The sequence below is a fragment of the Copadichromis virginalis genome, linkage group LG4 (genome assembly GCF_057382275.1).
Source record: "Copadichromis virginalis isolate Kocher_CV1m ecotype Utaka linkage group LG4, C_Virginalis_male_GT1.1, whole genome shotgun sequence".
Lineage (NCBI taxonomy): Eukaryota > Metazoa > Chordata > Actinopteri > Cichliformes > Cichlidae > Copadichromis > Copadichromis virginalis.
The window spans coordinates 4,398,969-4,416,926 of NC_140621.1; the positions used below are offsets into that span (position 1 = coordinate 4,398,969).

At 42.7% G+C, this 17,958-nt stretch overlaps 1 protein-coding gene across 2 annotated transcripts in view; it reads right to left on the reverse strand.

Annotated features, from left to right (window-relative positions):
• Positions 1 to 17,695, reverse strand: part of LOC146710618 (uncharacterized) — a 31,319-nt gene extending 13,624 nt beyond the window's left edge. For both annotated transcript variants that reach the window (XM_085453212.1, XM_085453213.1), the window contains exons 1-4: positions 17,643 to 17,695; positions 768 to 833; positions 396 to 455; positions 24 to 83 (exon numbers count right to left, since the gene is read on the reverse strand). In XM_085453212.1, the coding sequence (XP_085309338.1) occupies positions 24 to 83; positions 396 to 455; positions 768 to 809 (162 nt within the window). In that variant the 5' untranslated portion in view covers positions 810 to 833; positions 17,643 to 17,695. The remainder of the gene's footprint in view (positions 1 to 23; positions 84 to 395; positions 456 to 767; positions 834 to 17,642) is intronic.
• Between the last annotated feature and the right edge of the window lie 263 nt (positions 17,696 to 17,958).

The following is a 17,958-nucleotide window of genomic DNA, read 5'->3' on the forward strand; positions in this document are numbered from 1 at the left end:
TAAACAATGTTTCACAAAGTTACCTCAGACTTGTTCATTATTTTGACAGGAATATTCTCTGGCAGCTCACTTGATGCGTTTGCCTTCCAAGTACAGAGAGATGGTAAAGAAGCAAAAGACATCATTAGTTATATATTTGTTTATTATTAGTGAGTGATCATCACAACTAAAACTGCAACATGTCCAAAGAGAGTTAAATATACAAACACACAAATCTGCTGGGGTTAGAGGCTCCCAGAGGGCTGCAGGTTGTCAAAAGCCTGATCCCAAAACCCAAATCTGATTTATATCATCCTCATATTACCTTTTATCTTAGCAGCCTTGTCATCCAGCATTAGAGATCAGCCTATTAAGAAATTATAATAATTAGGGAAAAGAACATGTTTTTTTCTTACCAATCCTTTTTTTGTGAAGTGGTCCATACAACCTGCTTTTGATGGCTCGATCGGGATTACCTGGTAGACAAAAGGTTGTTTAATTAGACGGACAGAATTACCACCATATAATGAACATAACTTGTATAACACTATATAAACTAAACTAATGCAGATGTAAATTTAAGGAGGACAGGCTACCAAAAAAATTACTAATGAGTACTTTAGGTCTCATAGCTTTTTAATAAAACCAGAAGTTACAGTAATCAACAAAACATTAAAACTAAAAACATTCGCGCGCCTCTTGAAACTATTAAGTTCGGATCACCAAGAGCACATTTTACAGCACTTATATAAAAGCAAATAGAGTAAAACTGCAAAGAGAACACTCACACTTAAAAGCAACAGGCAGAGAAAACAGCCGTGTGACGTCATGATGCCCTCTGTGATCTTTGCAAACTACAGTGAAACAAAAAAAAGCAGGAGAAAGGTATATTATGGACACAGACGCACAGAAGATTTAAACAGATTTAAATAATAAACAATAATAAAACAAAACCAATAAAACTTGTTTCCGTGGCCAGTGCTTTGCAAAAGCAAAGTGTTCACATTTTAAACATCATCTTGATGACATGTTAAGGCTTCAGGGTTAGATCAGTGTTGTAACGACTTCCATTTAGAAAGTCGTTGAGAGAAGAAGTAGGATTTGATGTGCCATACGAAGTCCATTATGAAAACTAGTTGTCTTTGAGGATGCTGATTTCATGAAAGTAAAATGTCAACAGTTAATAGACAAAAGCTCAGATGACACAATCAACAGGCAGGTCAACAATATCTGAGGCCTTCTCCCTCTCCCACCATCCCATCGCAGGGAGGATCTCCGCTGGTCTTGGACATGATAAATATTGTTTATTAAAAGAAGCTAAAGCTTAGGGCTTTGACCAAGTAGCTATAACACTGATATGATCTCTAAATATGTCCCATGATGTTATCAACACAGCTTTTCTCCAAACTGCGTTCTCTTTTTGTGAACAGCAAGTGACTCTGAGTGCTCTGCAAGAGCATCTTTTAAGTATACACTGTGAAAGCTATGCACTGAAGGCATTTCTTGTTTTAGCACAGACAGCTGACTGTCACACTCTGAGAATGGCTTAAAGGTAAGTGTAGTCAGCTCCACAAATCATGAAAAATAGCATTTACATAAATGTACATGAAGGGCAGAGAAACAATCAGTTCATGTGTATCATTTCACGTTGTATTGGGCTGTAGTATAGGCTGAAACCTGCGGTTAACATCCAAAACTAAATCATATAATCATTTAATCATATAAGCATAAAACACATGTTCAATCTGAATTTATCCAAGGACGAGGGATCAGGAAGGCTGGACAGATGTGAGTATGGATGGTGTACCAGGAAGAGGGGATAAGGCAAAAGAAGGAGTCCAAGTTGAACCGAGGCAAGCAGAAGAAGAAGAAACAGGCGTACAATCCTGAGCCAAAGAGACGATACAGCCAGGACGAGAGAGGGGAGGAGACACTTCCCTGAGATTATTCCCAGTGCTACCCATATTAAAATGTCAGAAGTTCAATAAAAGTTGGAAAAGAAAATGCTGTGTCATGTAAAAATGATAATAATCTTTTGAATGAGTATTGAGCAATGTCGCTTTAAAAATGCAATGAACTAACTTGTGCTTATCAGATTTAATTTAGCAAAGAGGATTTTTTTCCAGTGCACTGTTGAACTTCATGCAATTTTTTTTGTATGTGCATTTAGACAAATTCAGCACAGCTGCATGAGCGGCGTTCACACAGAATGAATATTACCTGAGTAAAGACTTTTTTTGTGTTTTCTTCTTTGATGCCTTCAAAGTTATTTTGACTTGATTTGTGGGATAGACTCCTGAAAACCAGCCAATTCATTTATGTCCTCTGTAATGGGTGTTTGTTTTTGGTCTACATCTTTTGACTTATCTGTGCTACACTAAGTCCTGATGTAATAAGGGGCGTAAGGGGCGATCGTGGCTCAAGAATTGGGAGTTCGCCTTGTAATCGGAAGGTTGCCGGTTCGAGCCCCGGCTTGGACAGTCTCGGTCGTTGTGTCCTTGGGCAAGACACTTCACCCGTTGCCTACTGGTGGTGGTCAGAGGGCCCGGTGGCGCCAGTGTCCGGCAGCCTCACCTCTGTCAGTGCGCCCCAGGGTGGCTGTGGCTACATTGTAGCTGCCATCACCAGTGTGTGAATGTGTGCGTGAATGGGTGGATGACAGGTTGTGTAAAGCGCTTTGGGGTCCTTAGGGACTAGAAAAGCGCTATACAAATACAGGCCATTTACCATTTACCATTTAATTGTCACGGTTCTGGGCCTGTTGGACCCAGTATTTTGAGTTTATTATGTTTTGGTTTAATTTTGCATCATGGATTGTTTTCTTGTTCAGTACCACATAAATATAGTACACGCCCAGGAAAATGTAGCCACATGTGCAAAAATATCTGAGACTGCAGAGGTGAAGCAGGAAATAAACGTGAGAGACTTTATCTCCAACTCCAGAAGTGGATCAATGAATTCACCATGCACTTGGACAGTAGGCTGTGAGTATGCAGTGTCCTCAAAGCATATTCCACATGTCTTTTGCAATTTTCCAGCAGGCCCATGATTTAAAACTAACTACATAAACTGATAAGTGACCTCTTTGTTTTTAAAGTGACATGAAGGAACTTCTAAAAGTCTGGCCAACTTAATATTCACTCAGCGTCCTCATCAGTCCCACTGCTTACCATGACTACTGAAGAAGCACCTTTTGGTAATATGTGTTTTTAAGTTTTTCATTATATGTTATTAACTTATAGTTGAAGTATATCTGTACACAAAGGCTAAAATTTACAGAAAATATAGACGATATAAAGGGTTGCACAACAGTTAAGGTAAACAAACACAATATATAAATATTAACACAATCTCAGAAATGTTAGTCTTGACCTCTTCAGAAAATATAGTTTTCACTCGGTCATATAAAGAATCAGTCAGTTTAAAGGTCAGTAAATCTGAGCAGAGACTAATACAATACATGAGTTTCCTGGGGGTGTCAAGACACAGAAAATTATCATTGTTTTGATGATCTGCCGACAGATATTGTGCAGAAGTGAAAACAGTGGCGTCTCATGGCACTAGAGATGGACTGATCCGATATTAGCTATTGGTATCTGTCCGATACTGACCTAAATTACTGGATCAGATATCACAGAGAAATAAAAAATGTAAACTGATCCATTAAATTTCACAAAAGCACCTCACAAAACCTCACAAAACAAAAAGCTCATGACCATAGCACGTCAGAGCAGGATGCCTTGTGGTGTAATCTATATTGGTGAATATCATGCGCCACTAGGGGGCAGTACTTACCCTTCTAGACAGGAGGTGATGCTATGTCATGAACATAGAGTGAGCTGGAATAAAGATGGTGGGATTCCACGTTATCGCCTAAATGAGGAGTTTTATTAAAAGAGCCCAACGCAACATGGTGTCAGAAGTGCACTCGCTCTAAGCGGCGAAGAGAGACAGTGGAAAAAAATAACCGTCAGCTTGGCGAACGGCTAGTGACGAAAATGACGGAGCAAGCAGCAGCATTACCGGCGACTCCTGGCCCGGTTACGGCAGCTCCACCAGCGGCTACTTTCACCATCAAGCCACCGGAACCGTTCGACTTCGCAAAGCCCCAAGAATGGGAGAAGTGGATCAGACGTTTCGAGCGTTTCAGAATGGCAAGTAATCTGAATGGTTCAACTGATGCTAACCAAGTGAACACATTAGTATACTGCATGGGAGACGAGGCTGACGACGTGCTAAGGGGACTAGACCTAACAGACGGGCAGCGCCAGCAGTACGATGCAGTCAGAAACGCATTTGACAGACATTTTGTCCCCAGAAAGAATGTGATTTATGAAAGAGCAAAGTTTAATAAGCGAGTACAACAGCCAGCGGAAACAGTTGACTCCTTCATAACAGCTCTATATGCTCTCGCTGAAAACTGTGAATATGGTGAACTCCACGATGAACTTTTGAGGGATAGGCTCGTTGTGGGTCTTAAAGATTCATCACTGTCGGAGAGAATGCAGCTCAACAAAGATTTGACGCTAACCAAAGCTATCACAATGGCGAGACAATCTGAGGAAATAAAAAGACAGCAAACTGACCTCAGAGGCGAAAGCAGCACAGGCAAAACAGCCATGGACGCCGTGCATGTCAGAAAGTCACAGCCCAATAAATTCAGAAGCAGAGAGCAAAAGCAGTTCAAGCCACGAAAACCACAAATAACAAAACAAGAAAATAAAACGTGTTTTAAATGTGGAAAAACACAGATGCACCCAGCAGCACAGTGCCCAGCTAAAAATGCAGAATGCCACAACTGCGGGAAACGTGGACACTACGGGAGAGTTTGTAGGTCTACAGCTGTGCATGAGGTGGCAGACTGTGCAGATGGACTCTTCCTAGGTGAACTGGATTCAGGAGAAGACCCGTGGCTTGCTAACATCTGCGTGAGAGGCAAAAGCATGACCTTCAAATTAGACTCGGGGGCAGATGTCACAGCTATCTCAGAAGAGACATTCAAAGACATTAAGCAGCCAAATGAGCATCTGCAAAAAGCTGAAAAGCCACTGTATGGACCAGGAGGTGCAGCACTGACCGTGCTTGGGTCCACAAAGGAGGACATTTCCTACAGTGACAGGAGCACTGCAGAGACAATCTATGTAGTCAGAAATCTGCGTGTAGCTCTCTTAAGCAGGACAGCTTCTGTGAGACTGAAACTAATTGCCCGAATGGACAATGTTGACCTTGAGACAGTGAAGAAAGCGTACCCGAAGCTATGGGATGGGCTCGGGCTTGTTCAAAAACCGTACACGATTAAGCTGAAGCCCGACGCTAAACCTTATTCACTGAAAGTGCCCAGGTGTGTTCCGCTCCCACTACTGGGCAAAGTCAAAGCAGAGCTACAGAGGATGGAACAGTTGGGGGTGATCAGTCGTGTGGAGGGGCCCACAGACTGGTGTTGCGGCATGGTCGTAGCCCCTAAAAAGGACAAAGAGACAGTCCGCATCTGCGTGGACATGACACCTTTAAATGGGTTGGTGTGTCGTGAAAGATATATTCTTCCCTCTGTCGACCAAACACTAGGCATGCTCACAGGGGCGCAGTATTTCTCCAAGCTCGATGCTAACATGGGCTTTTGGCAAATACCGCTGTCCAAAGAATCTGCTCTCCTCACCACGTTTATTACGCCATTTGGGAGGTACCATTTCAACCGTCTGCCATTTGGTATTTCCAGTGCACCAGAGCATTTCCAAAACATGATGGTGACAGAAGTGACAGCCGGCCTCGCGGGAGTCGTATGCCACATGGACGACATCCTGGTCTGGGGATCTACGAGAGAGGAGCACGACATGAGACTCCACGCTGTCCTCGACCGTGCAGAGAAGGCAGGCGTCACCCTGAACATGTCAAAATGTGAGTTTGGCAAAAGAGCAGTGAAATTCTTAGGATTCATTGTGTCATCTGAAGGCATGAGCCCCGACCCTGACAAAACTAGCGTGGTGCAGAAGATGAAAGAGCCAAGCACTGTGAGTGAGCTTAGGAGCTTCTTAGGAATGGTGAACCAGCTGGGGAAATTCATCCCAAACCTTTCTGAGAAAGACAAACCACTGAGAGACTTGCTTTCAACTAAAAACATGTGGTACTGGGGGCATGAGCAACAAAACGCCTTTAACAGTTTAAAACAAGAACTGTCATCTGCACCAGTGCTACAGCTCTACAACCCAAACAAACCCCAGAAGATCTCAGCAGATGCTTCTTCATACGGGTTGGGGGCAGTCTTACTACAGAAAGACAATGACGTGTGGTCACCTGTCGCGTATGCCTCGCGATCATTGACAGCCACAGAGCAGCGCTATGCTCAGCTGGAAAAAGAAGCGCTAGCGCTCACCTGGGCCTGTGAAAGATTCAGTGACTTTATTCTAGGGCTACACTTTGAGCTTGAGACCGACCATAAGCCACTAAGATAAGATAAGATAAGATAACTCTTTATTGTCATTGCACAGTCATACATAGTACAGTAGTACAATGAAATTGGAAAAACTGTCCTACGTCAGCACTACATATAACACAACACGACACGATATGACACATCACAACGTAACAAACAACACAACACAGTATATTAACTTAGTATAAAAAAGAAGAATAAGTGTATGTGTATTGCACACTGTTATTATTGCACATTAATTATTATTGCACCTTGTTATAAATATAAATATTATTGTTATCGTTTTAAACATTGTTACCTCCCCCCTAAAAAGTCCAGGGAGGTATCCAGTCAGGTCAGCTATTTACATTGATCAGGGCTATTGCCCTGTTGTAAAAGCTGTCCTTGAGTCTATTTGTTCGGGACCTCAGCAGCCTGAACCTCCTGCCAGACGGCAGCAGCTTAAACACCCGGTGTCCTGGGTGTGTGCAGTCCCGTAGGATGCTGCGTGCCCTCTTGAGACAGCGAGTGCTGTACAGGTCCTTCAGGGAGGGAAGAGGATGTCCAATGATTTTTTGGGCCATGTTGATGACCCTCTGGAGTGCCTTTCGGTGTGCTGTGGTGCAGCTGGAGAACCACACACCGATGCAATATGTCAGCACACTTTCAATGGAGCAGCGGTAGAAGACGGTCAGCAGCTCCTTCTTCAGGTCCATTTTTCTGAGGATTCTCAGAAAGTGGAGACGCTGTTGGGCCTTCTTTAAGACCGCAGAGGTGTTAGAGCTCCATTGGAGGTCTGTGTCTATGTGCACACCCAGAAACTTGAAACTGGAGACCCTTTCCACGCACTCCCCGTTGATGCTGACAGGCTGCAGCTTGGACTTCCTCCTTCTGAAGTCAACTACCAGTTCTTTTGTTTTGGTGGTATTGAGGTCCAGGTTGTTGTCTGCACACCAATCTGACAGCCTCTGAACTTCAGCTCTGTATGCAGTCTCATCTCCCCCTGAGATGAGCCCCACCACAGTGGTATCATCTGCAAACTTGATGACTGTGTTGTCTGGGTGGGAACTAACACAGTCATGTGTGTACAGAGTGTACAGTAGGGGACTCAGTACACAGCCTTGTGGAGAGCCGGTGTTGAGGCTGAGGGCTGAGGAAAGATGAGGCCCCACTCTAACTCTCTGTACACGGTCTGAGAGGAAGTCTCTGATCCAGCGGCAGGTGGTGGAAGGAAGTCCAATTTCCAGCAGTTTATCTATTAGTCTGTCCGGGAGTATCGTATTGAAAGCAGAGCTAAAGTCAACAAAGAGCAGCCTGGCGTAACGGCCCTGCACTTCCAGGTGAGAGATGGTGGTGTGGAGCGTTGTAGCAATGGCATCTTCAGTTGATCTGTTAGCTCTGTATGCAAACTGGAGCGGGTCGAGTGTGGGTGGCAGGCAGGACATGATGTGACGTCGGACCAGTTTCTCAAAGCACTTCATTATAACAGGTGTTAGTGAGCCTACTCGGAGGACAAGCCCTGGATTTGCTTCCACCGCGGATACAGAGATTCCGCATGCGCCTGATGAGGTATTCTTACACTATAAGGCACATTCCAGGCAAAAGCCTCACCACAGCCGACACGCTGTCACGGTTGCCGTTGGCAGGCAACGTGATTCCCAGAGACAATGACCTTATGGAGGACACTGATATCTACGTTGACACAGTGCTGGAGGGCCTTCCTACTAGCAGCAAATACCTTTCAGATCTCCGTGAGCAGCTGCAGTCTGACAGCGTCTGTTCGCAAGTCATGAAGTACTGTGCAGAGGGCTGGCCGGACAGGAACCAGCTGCAGGGAGTGGTAAAGCACTACTGGTCTGAAAGAGCAGTTTTGAGTGTACACAATGGACTACTACTGAGAGGTACAAGGTTGGTCATACCTGCAAACATGCGAAACGCAGTTCTGGACAAAATACACGAGGGACACCAAGGAGTAGTCAAGTGTAGAGAACGTGCGCGACAAGCAGTGTGGTGGCCAGGCCTGAGTAACCAGATCGGTGAACTTGTCCTTAAGTGCAGGCTGTGCATTCAGGAGAGAGTTAATGTGAGGGAACCTCTTATGCCCACACGTTTACCTGAGAGGCCATGGCAGAACTTAGGAGCTGATCTGTTCACACTAAAAGACAAAAACTATCTGTTAGTAGTGGATTACTTCTCGAGATATGTCGAGATTGCTCAACTCAGTCCAACTCGTTCAGCCAATGTGATTGTGCATTTAAAGTCAATATTTGCACGCCATGGAATCCCTGAAGTATTGATCACCGATAATGGGCCACAATTTGCATGTCAAGAAATCAGAGACTTTGCAAAGGACTACTGCTTTGAGCATGTTACCAGTAGTCCCAGGTACCCGCAGAGCAACGGCGAAGCGGAGAGAGGCGTCCAGACCGTCAAGAATCTCCTCAAAAAGGCTAGCGATCCATACAAGGCGTTGCTGGCATACAGAACAACAGCACTGGCAAATGGCTACAGCCCGGCTCAACTTCTCATGGGGCGCAGGCTTCGTACTACCTTCCCAATGCTTCCTGAAACCTTACAGCCCCGTCTGCCTGATTTTCAGCAGGTTAGTTGTTCGGAGAGAGAGAAACGGCTGAGACAAACCGAAAGTTTTAACAAGAGACATAGAACAAGAGAACTGGATAAATTGGTGCCAGGACAACCAGTCTGGATCACGGACGCAAGAGCACAGGGCACAGTGACAGCAGTCCACCCGACTCCACGATCGTACGTCATCAGTGGGCCCCAAGGGACAATTAGAAGGAACCGCAGTCATCTTGTGCCGATCCCGCAAACAGAGGCTCAAACGGAAGCCACACAGATCCAAGCTACTCCTACAGAGACAGTTTCTGAGCCAAGCGCACCCCATACACCAGGTGTGGTTAGAACCCGGTCTGGTAGGGAGGTGATTAAACCGAAAAGACTTGATCTGTGACGCTGATTGTTTGAAAACGGAAAAGTGTGTTTCAAATGCTAAGTTGTGGTTTTAAGAGTAGCATGTTGAAAAGAAAAAAAGTGTTTATTCTGTTACAGGAGGAAAAGAAAAAGTGTTTATGACAATACTGACTTTATGTTTCCTGAAATGTTGGGGTATGCCTGTATTGAAAAAGCTATATGCAGTTATGTTTTGTTTGAAGAACAAAAGAATATACCAGTCTGACTTCAGTAAGGGGGATGTGGTGTAATCTATATTGGTGAATATCATGCGCCACTAGGGGGCAGTACTTACCCTTCTAGACAGGAGGTGATGCTATGTCATGAACATAGAGTGAGCTGGAATAAAGATGGTGGGATTCCACGTTATCGCCTAAATGAGGAGTTTTATTAAAAGAGCCCAACGCAACAGCCTCACGTGATAGAGCGGCTGTGGCGTGCGAGACCTGTCAGCGGTCACTCCACGGAGCCTCGCTACGTGCTTCCAAACCGGCATTTCATCTTGGAGAAAGCTAACCCAGAGAAGTAAAGCGAGTGTGTAAGTTCATCTCTGAATGTTTGTAAAGCATTCCCACGTTAAGCTTAACAACCGATATATGGAGCGACTGCCTCTCTCTCCCTCCGTCTCCTGTTGCTACTTCAATCATGAAACTGATCTGTCATGGTCATTTTGACCCAGCGTTTGTGTTTCCTTTTGTATCGCCTTGCGTTTTGTGTTAATTCTGATTTTGTATGTGTGGGTTGGTTTTGGTGTTTAGTGTTTTATCATCCCTACCTGTGTCTTTCCTCTGTGTTAACTGGTATTTATTCCACGTCTCTCTGCCAACATTCTCCGTGCATTTTGCTCCTTCTCCCGTGTGTGTTTGGTTTCAGGTTAGGTCTTTAGTTTTCCCCAGTTTAGGTTTGTTTACTCCCCGCTCTGCTCTTCCTGTTTTTGCCACTTTGTCACTTCTGTAAATAAACACTCACTCGCACCCCGGCCAGTACCTGCATTTTGGATCCTTTTTCTCAATACACCACACGACTGCTGCCCCAGTCGTGACATGATCAATGATCAGCTGATCGGCTTTTCTGTCACGAGTCCGTCTCTCTTCTTTGTTTTTGGTCCACTTTGCACCAGAAAGAGGAAACCAGCAGCTGAACAACAGCAGCACGTTTAACCTTGATCAGCTGTTGTTAGAATTTATTTGCTTTCTACACCAGGATCTTTTTCTACGTAGCTGACGGCTGGTAACTGTGCAGGGGCGGATCTAGCAAAGTTTTGCCAAGGGGGCCGATAGGGCATTAACAGGGAACGGGGGGCACAAAGACATACTTTTCTTTCTTATTCTCATTTAAAATGTCTAGCTTTTAATACATAATTATCTGAATCTTACAACCAAAGTTTTCATCTGATGTAAAATGTATAAAAGTCCATTATTGTATATATTAAATATTAAGTCAAATTTATGACCTAGTAAGCGATAGTACTTTTTCCTTTGGGAAGGTACCATCTGTGCAGTCAATTCTGTTGAATTATTGTAGAAAAATGATTGATTTCTGTGAATTTTTTATTTTTTTATTTTTATTTTTTTACACATGCATTAAATTAAAGTTGATTACGTCAATTAAGCATTATGAGGTGGAGGGTGGCTCCCTATACCAGAATAGGGAGGATGGAGCAGGTTTAAGTTTATTGGATTGATCAGTTTTGCTGAACTATGAAATATTTTGGGTGCAGTGTGTTTTTTGCATACAGGTATAACAGAAAAGCTTTAGTTTTGTTTTGTTTTGTTTTTTTAATCTTCAGTATGAACTTATACAAAGTGCCGCAAGATATTTAAAAAACGACAACAACATTTTATTGATTATAAAAAAGGCTATATTGGATTTATATCGGTATCGGCAGACATCCAAATTTATGATATCGGTTTCGGACATTAAAAAGTGGTATCATGCCATCTCAAAACAGTCCACGCAGGAAGCAACAAAACTTAAAGATTGCCTCCTTACTTCTACTCTTATTCCTAACTTGACATCTGAAATACCTCAGAGCTGACAAGTCTCAGACTTGCAAAGAGTGATGGTTCCTACCGCTCTCCCACAGTGTGGGAGTTTTTCAGATCATGTTGTTCGAACAGTTCAAGCTCCCCTAACTGTGGCATTGCCTGTCAGCAGTGCATCTTATCAAAGGCCCTTTTCTGCTGAAAGGATAATCAAAAGTCATTTGCGATGAACAGTGACTGAGGACAGACTATCCAATAAGTCTACACTCCTTCCTTATATGAAAGACATTTAGAATTTAGAATTTAAATGCAAGTCAAAGCCTAAGAGGACTCAAATATTATTAAAGATTTCAAACAGTAGACTAAACAGAAGCAAGTGCTAAATTGATTTTAGTATGTAATTCAGGAGGATTGACAATCACAGCCTTGTTGGAGTTTAAAACATGGCAAAAGTGGACAACAATGGACAGCCAATCCAGCCGGCAAGGCTTAAAAGACGTGTAACTAAGTGTTGTCTGCATAAAAATGATGAGAAAATGTCATTAAAAGATTGAAGGATCAAAGCAGAAGGAATAACGTTGACAAAAAAAAGAACGCACCCAGGATTAAACCTTGTGGTCTCATGGTCTCATTGGAGCTTTTGAGCCCAAAAACACAGCCACGAATAAAGAATGGCACCAAAACACCCTCCAACAGCAACTTCTTCCAACCATCCAACAACAGTTTGGTGAAGAACAAAGCATTTTCCAGCACGGTGGAGCACCGTGCCATAAGGCAAAGGTGATAACTAAGTGGCTCAGGGAACAGAACATTGAAATTTTGGGTCCATGGCCTGGAAACTCCCCAGATCTTAATCCCATTGAGAACTTGCGGTCAATCCTCAAGTGGCGGGTGGACAAACAAAAACCCACGAATTCTGACAAACTCCAAGAAGTGATTATGAAAGAATGGGTTGCTATCAGTCAGGATTTGGCCCAGAAGTTGATTGAGAGCATGCCCAGTCGAATTGCAGAGGTCCTGAAAAAGAAGGGCCAACACTGCAAATACTGACTCTTTGCATAAATGTCATGTAATTGTCGATAAAAGCCTTTGAAACGTATGAAGTGCTTGTAATTATATTTCAGTACATCACAGAAACAACTGAAACAAAGATCTAAACGCAGTTTAGCAGCAAACTTTGTGAAAACTAATATTTGTGTCATTCTCAAAACTTCTGGCCATGACTGTACATTATTATCATTGTTTTATGTCACATGACAGGACTGGCTTCTAAGTACTTTGCCAAGCAGCCGACGCGCTCTGGCAGGACTCTTGCTTTCACAACACTTTATAATGATAGTTTATCTTTGTTTTTACACACATAAAAAAGCAGATATGTGAAACATACTTGTGGTTACTTGTAGTTTGCTCAATCAGTAGTGCTTTTTGATATTGGCGACATGGGCGGTTGCCCAGGGCGGCATCACAGGCATCGGCAACCCTCGGTGTGCCTGCTCGCTGCTGAAGTCAAAGTAAACTTTATTGTCATCTCCGCTACATACAGTCCAGTATATAGAGAGACGAGACAACGAGGCTCCAGTTACAGCAGTGCAAGTAAACAAACAATAAATATAAGAAGAGTAAGAAAATAAATATATACTTCAGGACTCGGGGTAAAGGATCAATAACAATTTAAAATTTATAATTTACAGTTTGATGATTTAAAGTCTCACACACAACCCGTCGAAAGGGGCGGGGCCGGCTGCTTCCAAACAGAGCACATTTCATTTATAATGTAAATCCAAGCCCATCATGTATTCATGATTTGAATCCTGATTTGTGCAAAATACCAGAAATAAAGACAAAGTGAATCTGTGAACTAAGGTGTAGGGTTGTTAGGTTATGTTGTGGTGATCCTCGGGTTGGGGGATTTGTGTTCATACTGGAGTGCAAAATTAAAACCAATGGAAGATGGACAAGAAAAGTTCAAAGCCATCAGGTCCTCAGTTTAGAAAAAAGAGAAAAGAAGAGGAGGAGAAACGAGCAAAAGATGCAGGTAAGCAGATGTGTGATTGGATAATGGCAGGTCATCCTGAAACAATCAGAATCAGAATAGTTTATTAATCCCGAAGGAAATAATGTGGGTTACAGTTGCTCCAAGAAGAAATTCTAAAAATAGTAACAGTAACAGACTGAACTCCAACCAATACATTATGTTACAGATGTTACACATTTAAGAAATAGCACTAATATACGCAGATAACTCAATTATAATTATGAAGGATTAACAGAGGGGATTATAAATAAAGATCAAGAAAATTGACAAGAATATTACAGAGTAGAAAAGAGCGTGTGTAAAAAGGATGTAACCATTGCAGTGTTTACAGTGTATTAGATGGAGGAGCTGTACAGGGAGATGGCCACGGGCAGGAATGACTTCCTGTGTCGTTCGGTGGTAATCTCTGGCTGTATCCCAATTCAGGGTCTGCAGCCTTAAAGTACGCAGCCTTGACGGTCCACAAGGGCCGCGTACTCAAAGACCACTAAGGCCGGAAGTGCGAGGCTTGTGAAATGGGACGGTCTAGCCTCCGTCGCGCTGCCCAGGTTGCCTAGCAACCATGATACTAACAGCTGGAAACGTTTCATACAGCTGTGTTTGACAGAAATGAAGGAGAAAATCTTTTGTTCATTTGTTTGTTTGTTTCTACATGAGCTTTGATTTGATAAGTATCTGAGGCTGAGACCACAGGACTGTAAACATGATTGTTGGGCTTCATTTCTGTACTGAACACTCATTTAAGATTAGCTAGTAAATAACAATCAGCTAATGTTGTTCATGAGACTAAAGTCATCTGAGACTAAAGAAATGAAGGACGCATTTCGAGCAGCCTTTGTATTGGGACAGCCTTCGTCGCGTCGCTGTGACGTAATCGGCCTTAAAATGCGGCCTTTAAGGCTGCAGACCCTGAATTGGGATACGGCCTCAGTCTCTCACTGAAGGCTAGGACCGCCCCTGTGCTCAGTATAATAAGGTGATCCATGTCCCCCTTTCATCAGTGTTAATTAGTTCATGAACAGCTCTAACGTTTGTCTCTGTGCTGGTAAATCACTGCATACAAATTAATGACAGAGTAAATCAAGGCATTCATTATTGGGATCCACGGCACCACGCGCCACTAAATGTTAATGCGTTTGTTTTACTTAGCATCAATGTGTTACTGTGCTACAAATGTCCTCACTGTCAGGGTTTTGACTAAAGGCTGTTTTTATTGTTTCTGCACTCCACACATCACGAGTCTGCATCTCTGATGGGGTGTGGGGGTTGAATGGCACCATAGACGTATCACAAGAAGATTTGTTGAATGTGTTTGGCTGGATAAGTAAAAACAACATGATCTTAAATGTATCTAAATCCAAATCTATGTTAATTGGAAGTAGATTACGCTTAGTCAACAGCCCACAACTAAATCTTTCCATAGCTGTTCCATCATTTGGTCAGCAGCTAATAAGACAGATCTGAACAGACTTCAGTTAGTCGAGAACAAGGCGACCAGATTAGTGTTAAGGTGTTCATACTATACAAATATCAAATAAAATGCATGATAAACTTTCCTGGCTTCCTGTACAAGCTAAATTATACTGTGGCTTAGTTGTATTTTTAAAGAAAGCAATACTGTTAAACACACCACATTTTTTTCTGCTCAGTTGCAGCATCCAGATAAAATACATAATCATACTGATTATTAACAAACCGCAATTTAGTAATTCCTCGAGTTAAAAGCAACTTTTTGAAAAACTCTGTTATATTTAATGCAATTAGAGAATTAGCTTCTATTCATAATTTCAAAAATCACTTAAAAGCCCTGCGACAGACTGGCGACCTATCCAGGGTGTACCCCGCCTCTCGCCCTATGACAGCTGGGATAGGCTCCAGCGCCCCCCGCGACCCTGAAAAGGATAAGTGGAAGTGAATGGATGGATGGATGGCACTTAAAAGCCTATTTAGGCAGCTTTTAATTGTTGTAAATATTGTAAGAGGGAGATGTGATTTGTAATAGAAATTTGTGTATTTTGTCTCAGAGTTATTAATATTTATATGCTCACATTTTCCAAATTGTAAAACCTCACTGTGGATGTAAGAGCCAAATTATGTGGATATTTTGCATCCACTGTTTTGCTTAATATTTTTATTTGATTCTATTTCATGGCTTGGGCCCCAGGAAGACTGGCAACCACTGTTGTGGAAGCTAATGGGGTTCCTTATAAATGAACAAATGCTGAAAGCTATATATGCAGGTTTTCAGAACAACATCTCCTCCCATCCAGTGACGCCTGGGAAGGCTTTGAATATTTCAGCAAGATAATGCTAGACCACACACACTGCATCTGTTACAGCAGCATGACATCATAGTAGAAGAACAGCCTGTCTGCAGTCCAGACTTTTTACCACCTCAAAACATTTGAAGCGTCATAAAACCAAAAATGTATAAAAGCAGACCCAGGACTCCTGAGCAGCTAGAATCCTCCAGGACTCCTCAAACATTCATCTCCAGCATCTGCTTCCTCTGTTCCCAGCCTGTTGTTACAAGAGGAGCAGATGCTATACTCTGGTAAATGTGACACTGTCCAAACAATTTTGAGACACGCTGTAGTTATCGATTTCCAAATGAGCTCTTTTTTCTATATAAATAAAATGAGTGAAATGTCTCAGTTTAAACATTTTTTTCCTTGTTCTGTTGTGTAAATCAGATCGGTAACTGGCAAAGATCAGTCCCAACTTTGGTTTGAGGGGTTTTAAACGATCATCACATAAACTTTTGTTCTTAAACAAGCAAAGATCAGCTGAAGAATCCTCATTTACACCTACATAAAATTTACTTGGGACAGAATATTAAAATTAAACCTTGTTTCACAACAGCTGTACTTTATTTTGAAATTTCTTACTTGGTTACGGCGTTTAAAAAAATTTCAGAAGCAATGACTGAAATCTAAAAATCCCTTTTCCTCCCCACCAGCATAGCCTGCAGCTCTACTATATGGTGAATTTTGACCTTTTGCTGATAACTAAAAATGGTCTTCACTGTGCTTTTCTACAGATAATTGAATATACGCAGAGTAGTCGAGGAGCCTTCCTTCAAATGCTTAGCACGTTAATTACAGCAGAGCACTCTGTAAACAGCAGTAGTCAGTTCCTACAAGGCTGCAACAGGAAGAAAAACTGTGTGCTGTGTGACACAGACCGCACCATAACGAAAGGAGGGGGGACGTTACCCTGGACATGCCAGATATCTGTCTAAAGATCATTTCCATTCACAAAGGGAAAAAAATCAGCTGTTAAATAAATATTATTATAAATAATAACGCAATTGTTTGTTCTGTGTTATCATACCTGTTCTGTGTGCAACACTGTAATCAACCCAATCCTGTTTGGTCACTAAGAATATGTTTTTATTACTGTTCCTAGCAATTTGAGCTCCTGGCCGTAACTCTCATTGCCAAAGGGACTGCAGCTAATCAGTTGATATGCGTTTGACAAACTCCATCGCACCCAGTTTCACCACCAATGCCACCAATTTGGCTGATGACCAAGTTTCGGCAACAAGAGAAAAGTACTTTTCCCTGCTCGTATTTAATGTATCACTGAGTGATTGTTAATCATTGTCTTGACATGAGGACTCAAAGCGGCCAGCAAATTCCTCCAGGGAGACCACCGAAACAACAAGAATGGAAAGGACGTGGGGAAACTCGCGGCACAAACGGGGCTGAGGTGCCAGGATTTTACTGCTTTAACCGCTTGGATATGACCCCAAACTGATTGTTCGAACACGGGAAACATGCAGCAGAAGCATGAATGCTGGTGACCAAGTTCACCACGTATGTGCGTCACGTGGGAAGCGATAATCATGCTGGTAGTTATGATACCCGCCTATATCCTTTCTACGTGTTTTCTATCATTGACGGTGAACGGCGACGGGATTTACCCCTTCCCCTCCTGCTCCCCTGCTCCTCGCGCTCCCGTGTGTGTGTGTCATACATGAGAAACAGCTGACCTTGAACACAGGTATGGTCTGCTGACAGCGCACACATTGTATGTCTGAGTCTCCCCTTTGCGCAAATTCCACATTACTTTGGTCCGTCACGCTGAGCACAAGATAACTTGACAGCACCTCTGTACCACAGATCAAGCACATTTCTGTCCTCTGTCACCACAGTCCAACTAAGACATGCAAAAGCGATTTCTCAGAAAAGCTAAAGACGGCACATTTCAGCGACACACAGTGAACACACATTTAGAATGCAGAATGCTCTCTGCAGCCTACCTCGCCTTGGAGAGGTGCTGATCCATTCTGGCATCTTTACTTTCACTTTCATCTTATGTAGTCTTAGATGTCGTCATCCTCCGGAGTTTCCACACTACTACCCGGGGGCTATTTAAATAGACTACCTAATTATGTGTGTATACATTTATTTTTACCAGTTAATGGGGATGAGCTTTTGGAAAGTTATGGAACTTCCAAATACTTACTTGGCTCCATCATCTATAAGATCACGACCCGAACACTACTAGACATTTTATACAAATCAACTCTTCCAAGTTTGTGTTTTTCCTTCTGACCAGATGCAGCTCTGGATGCA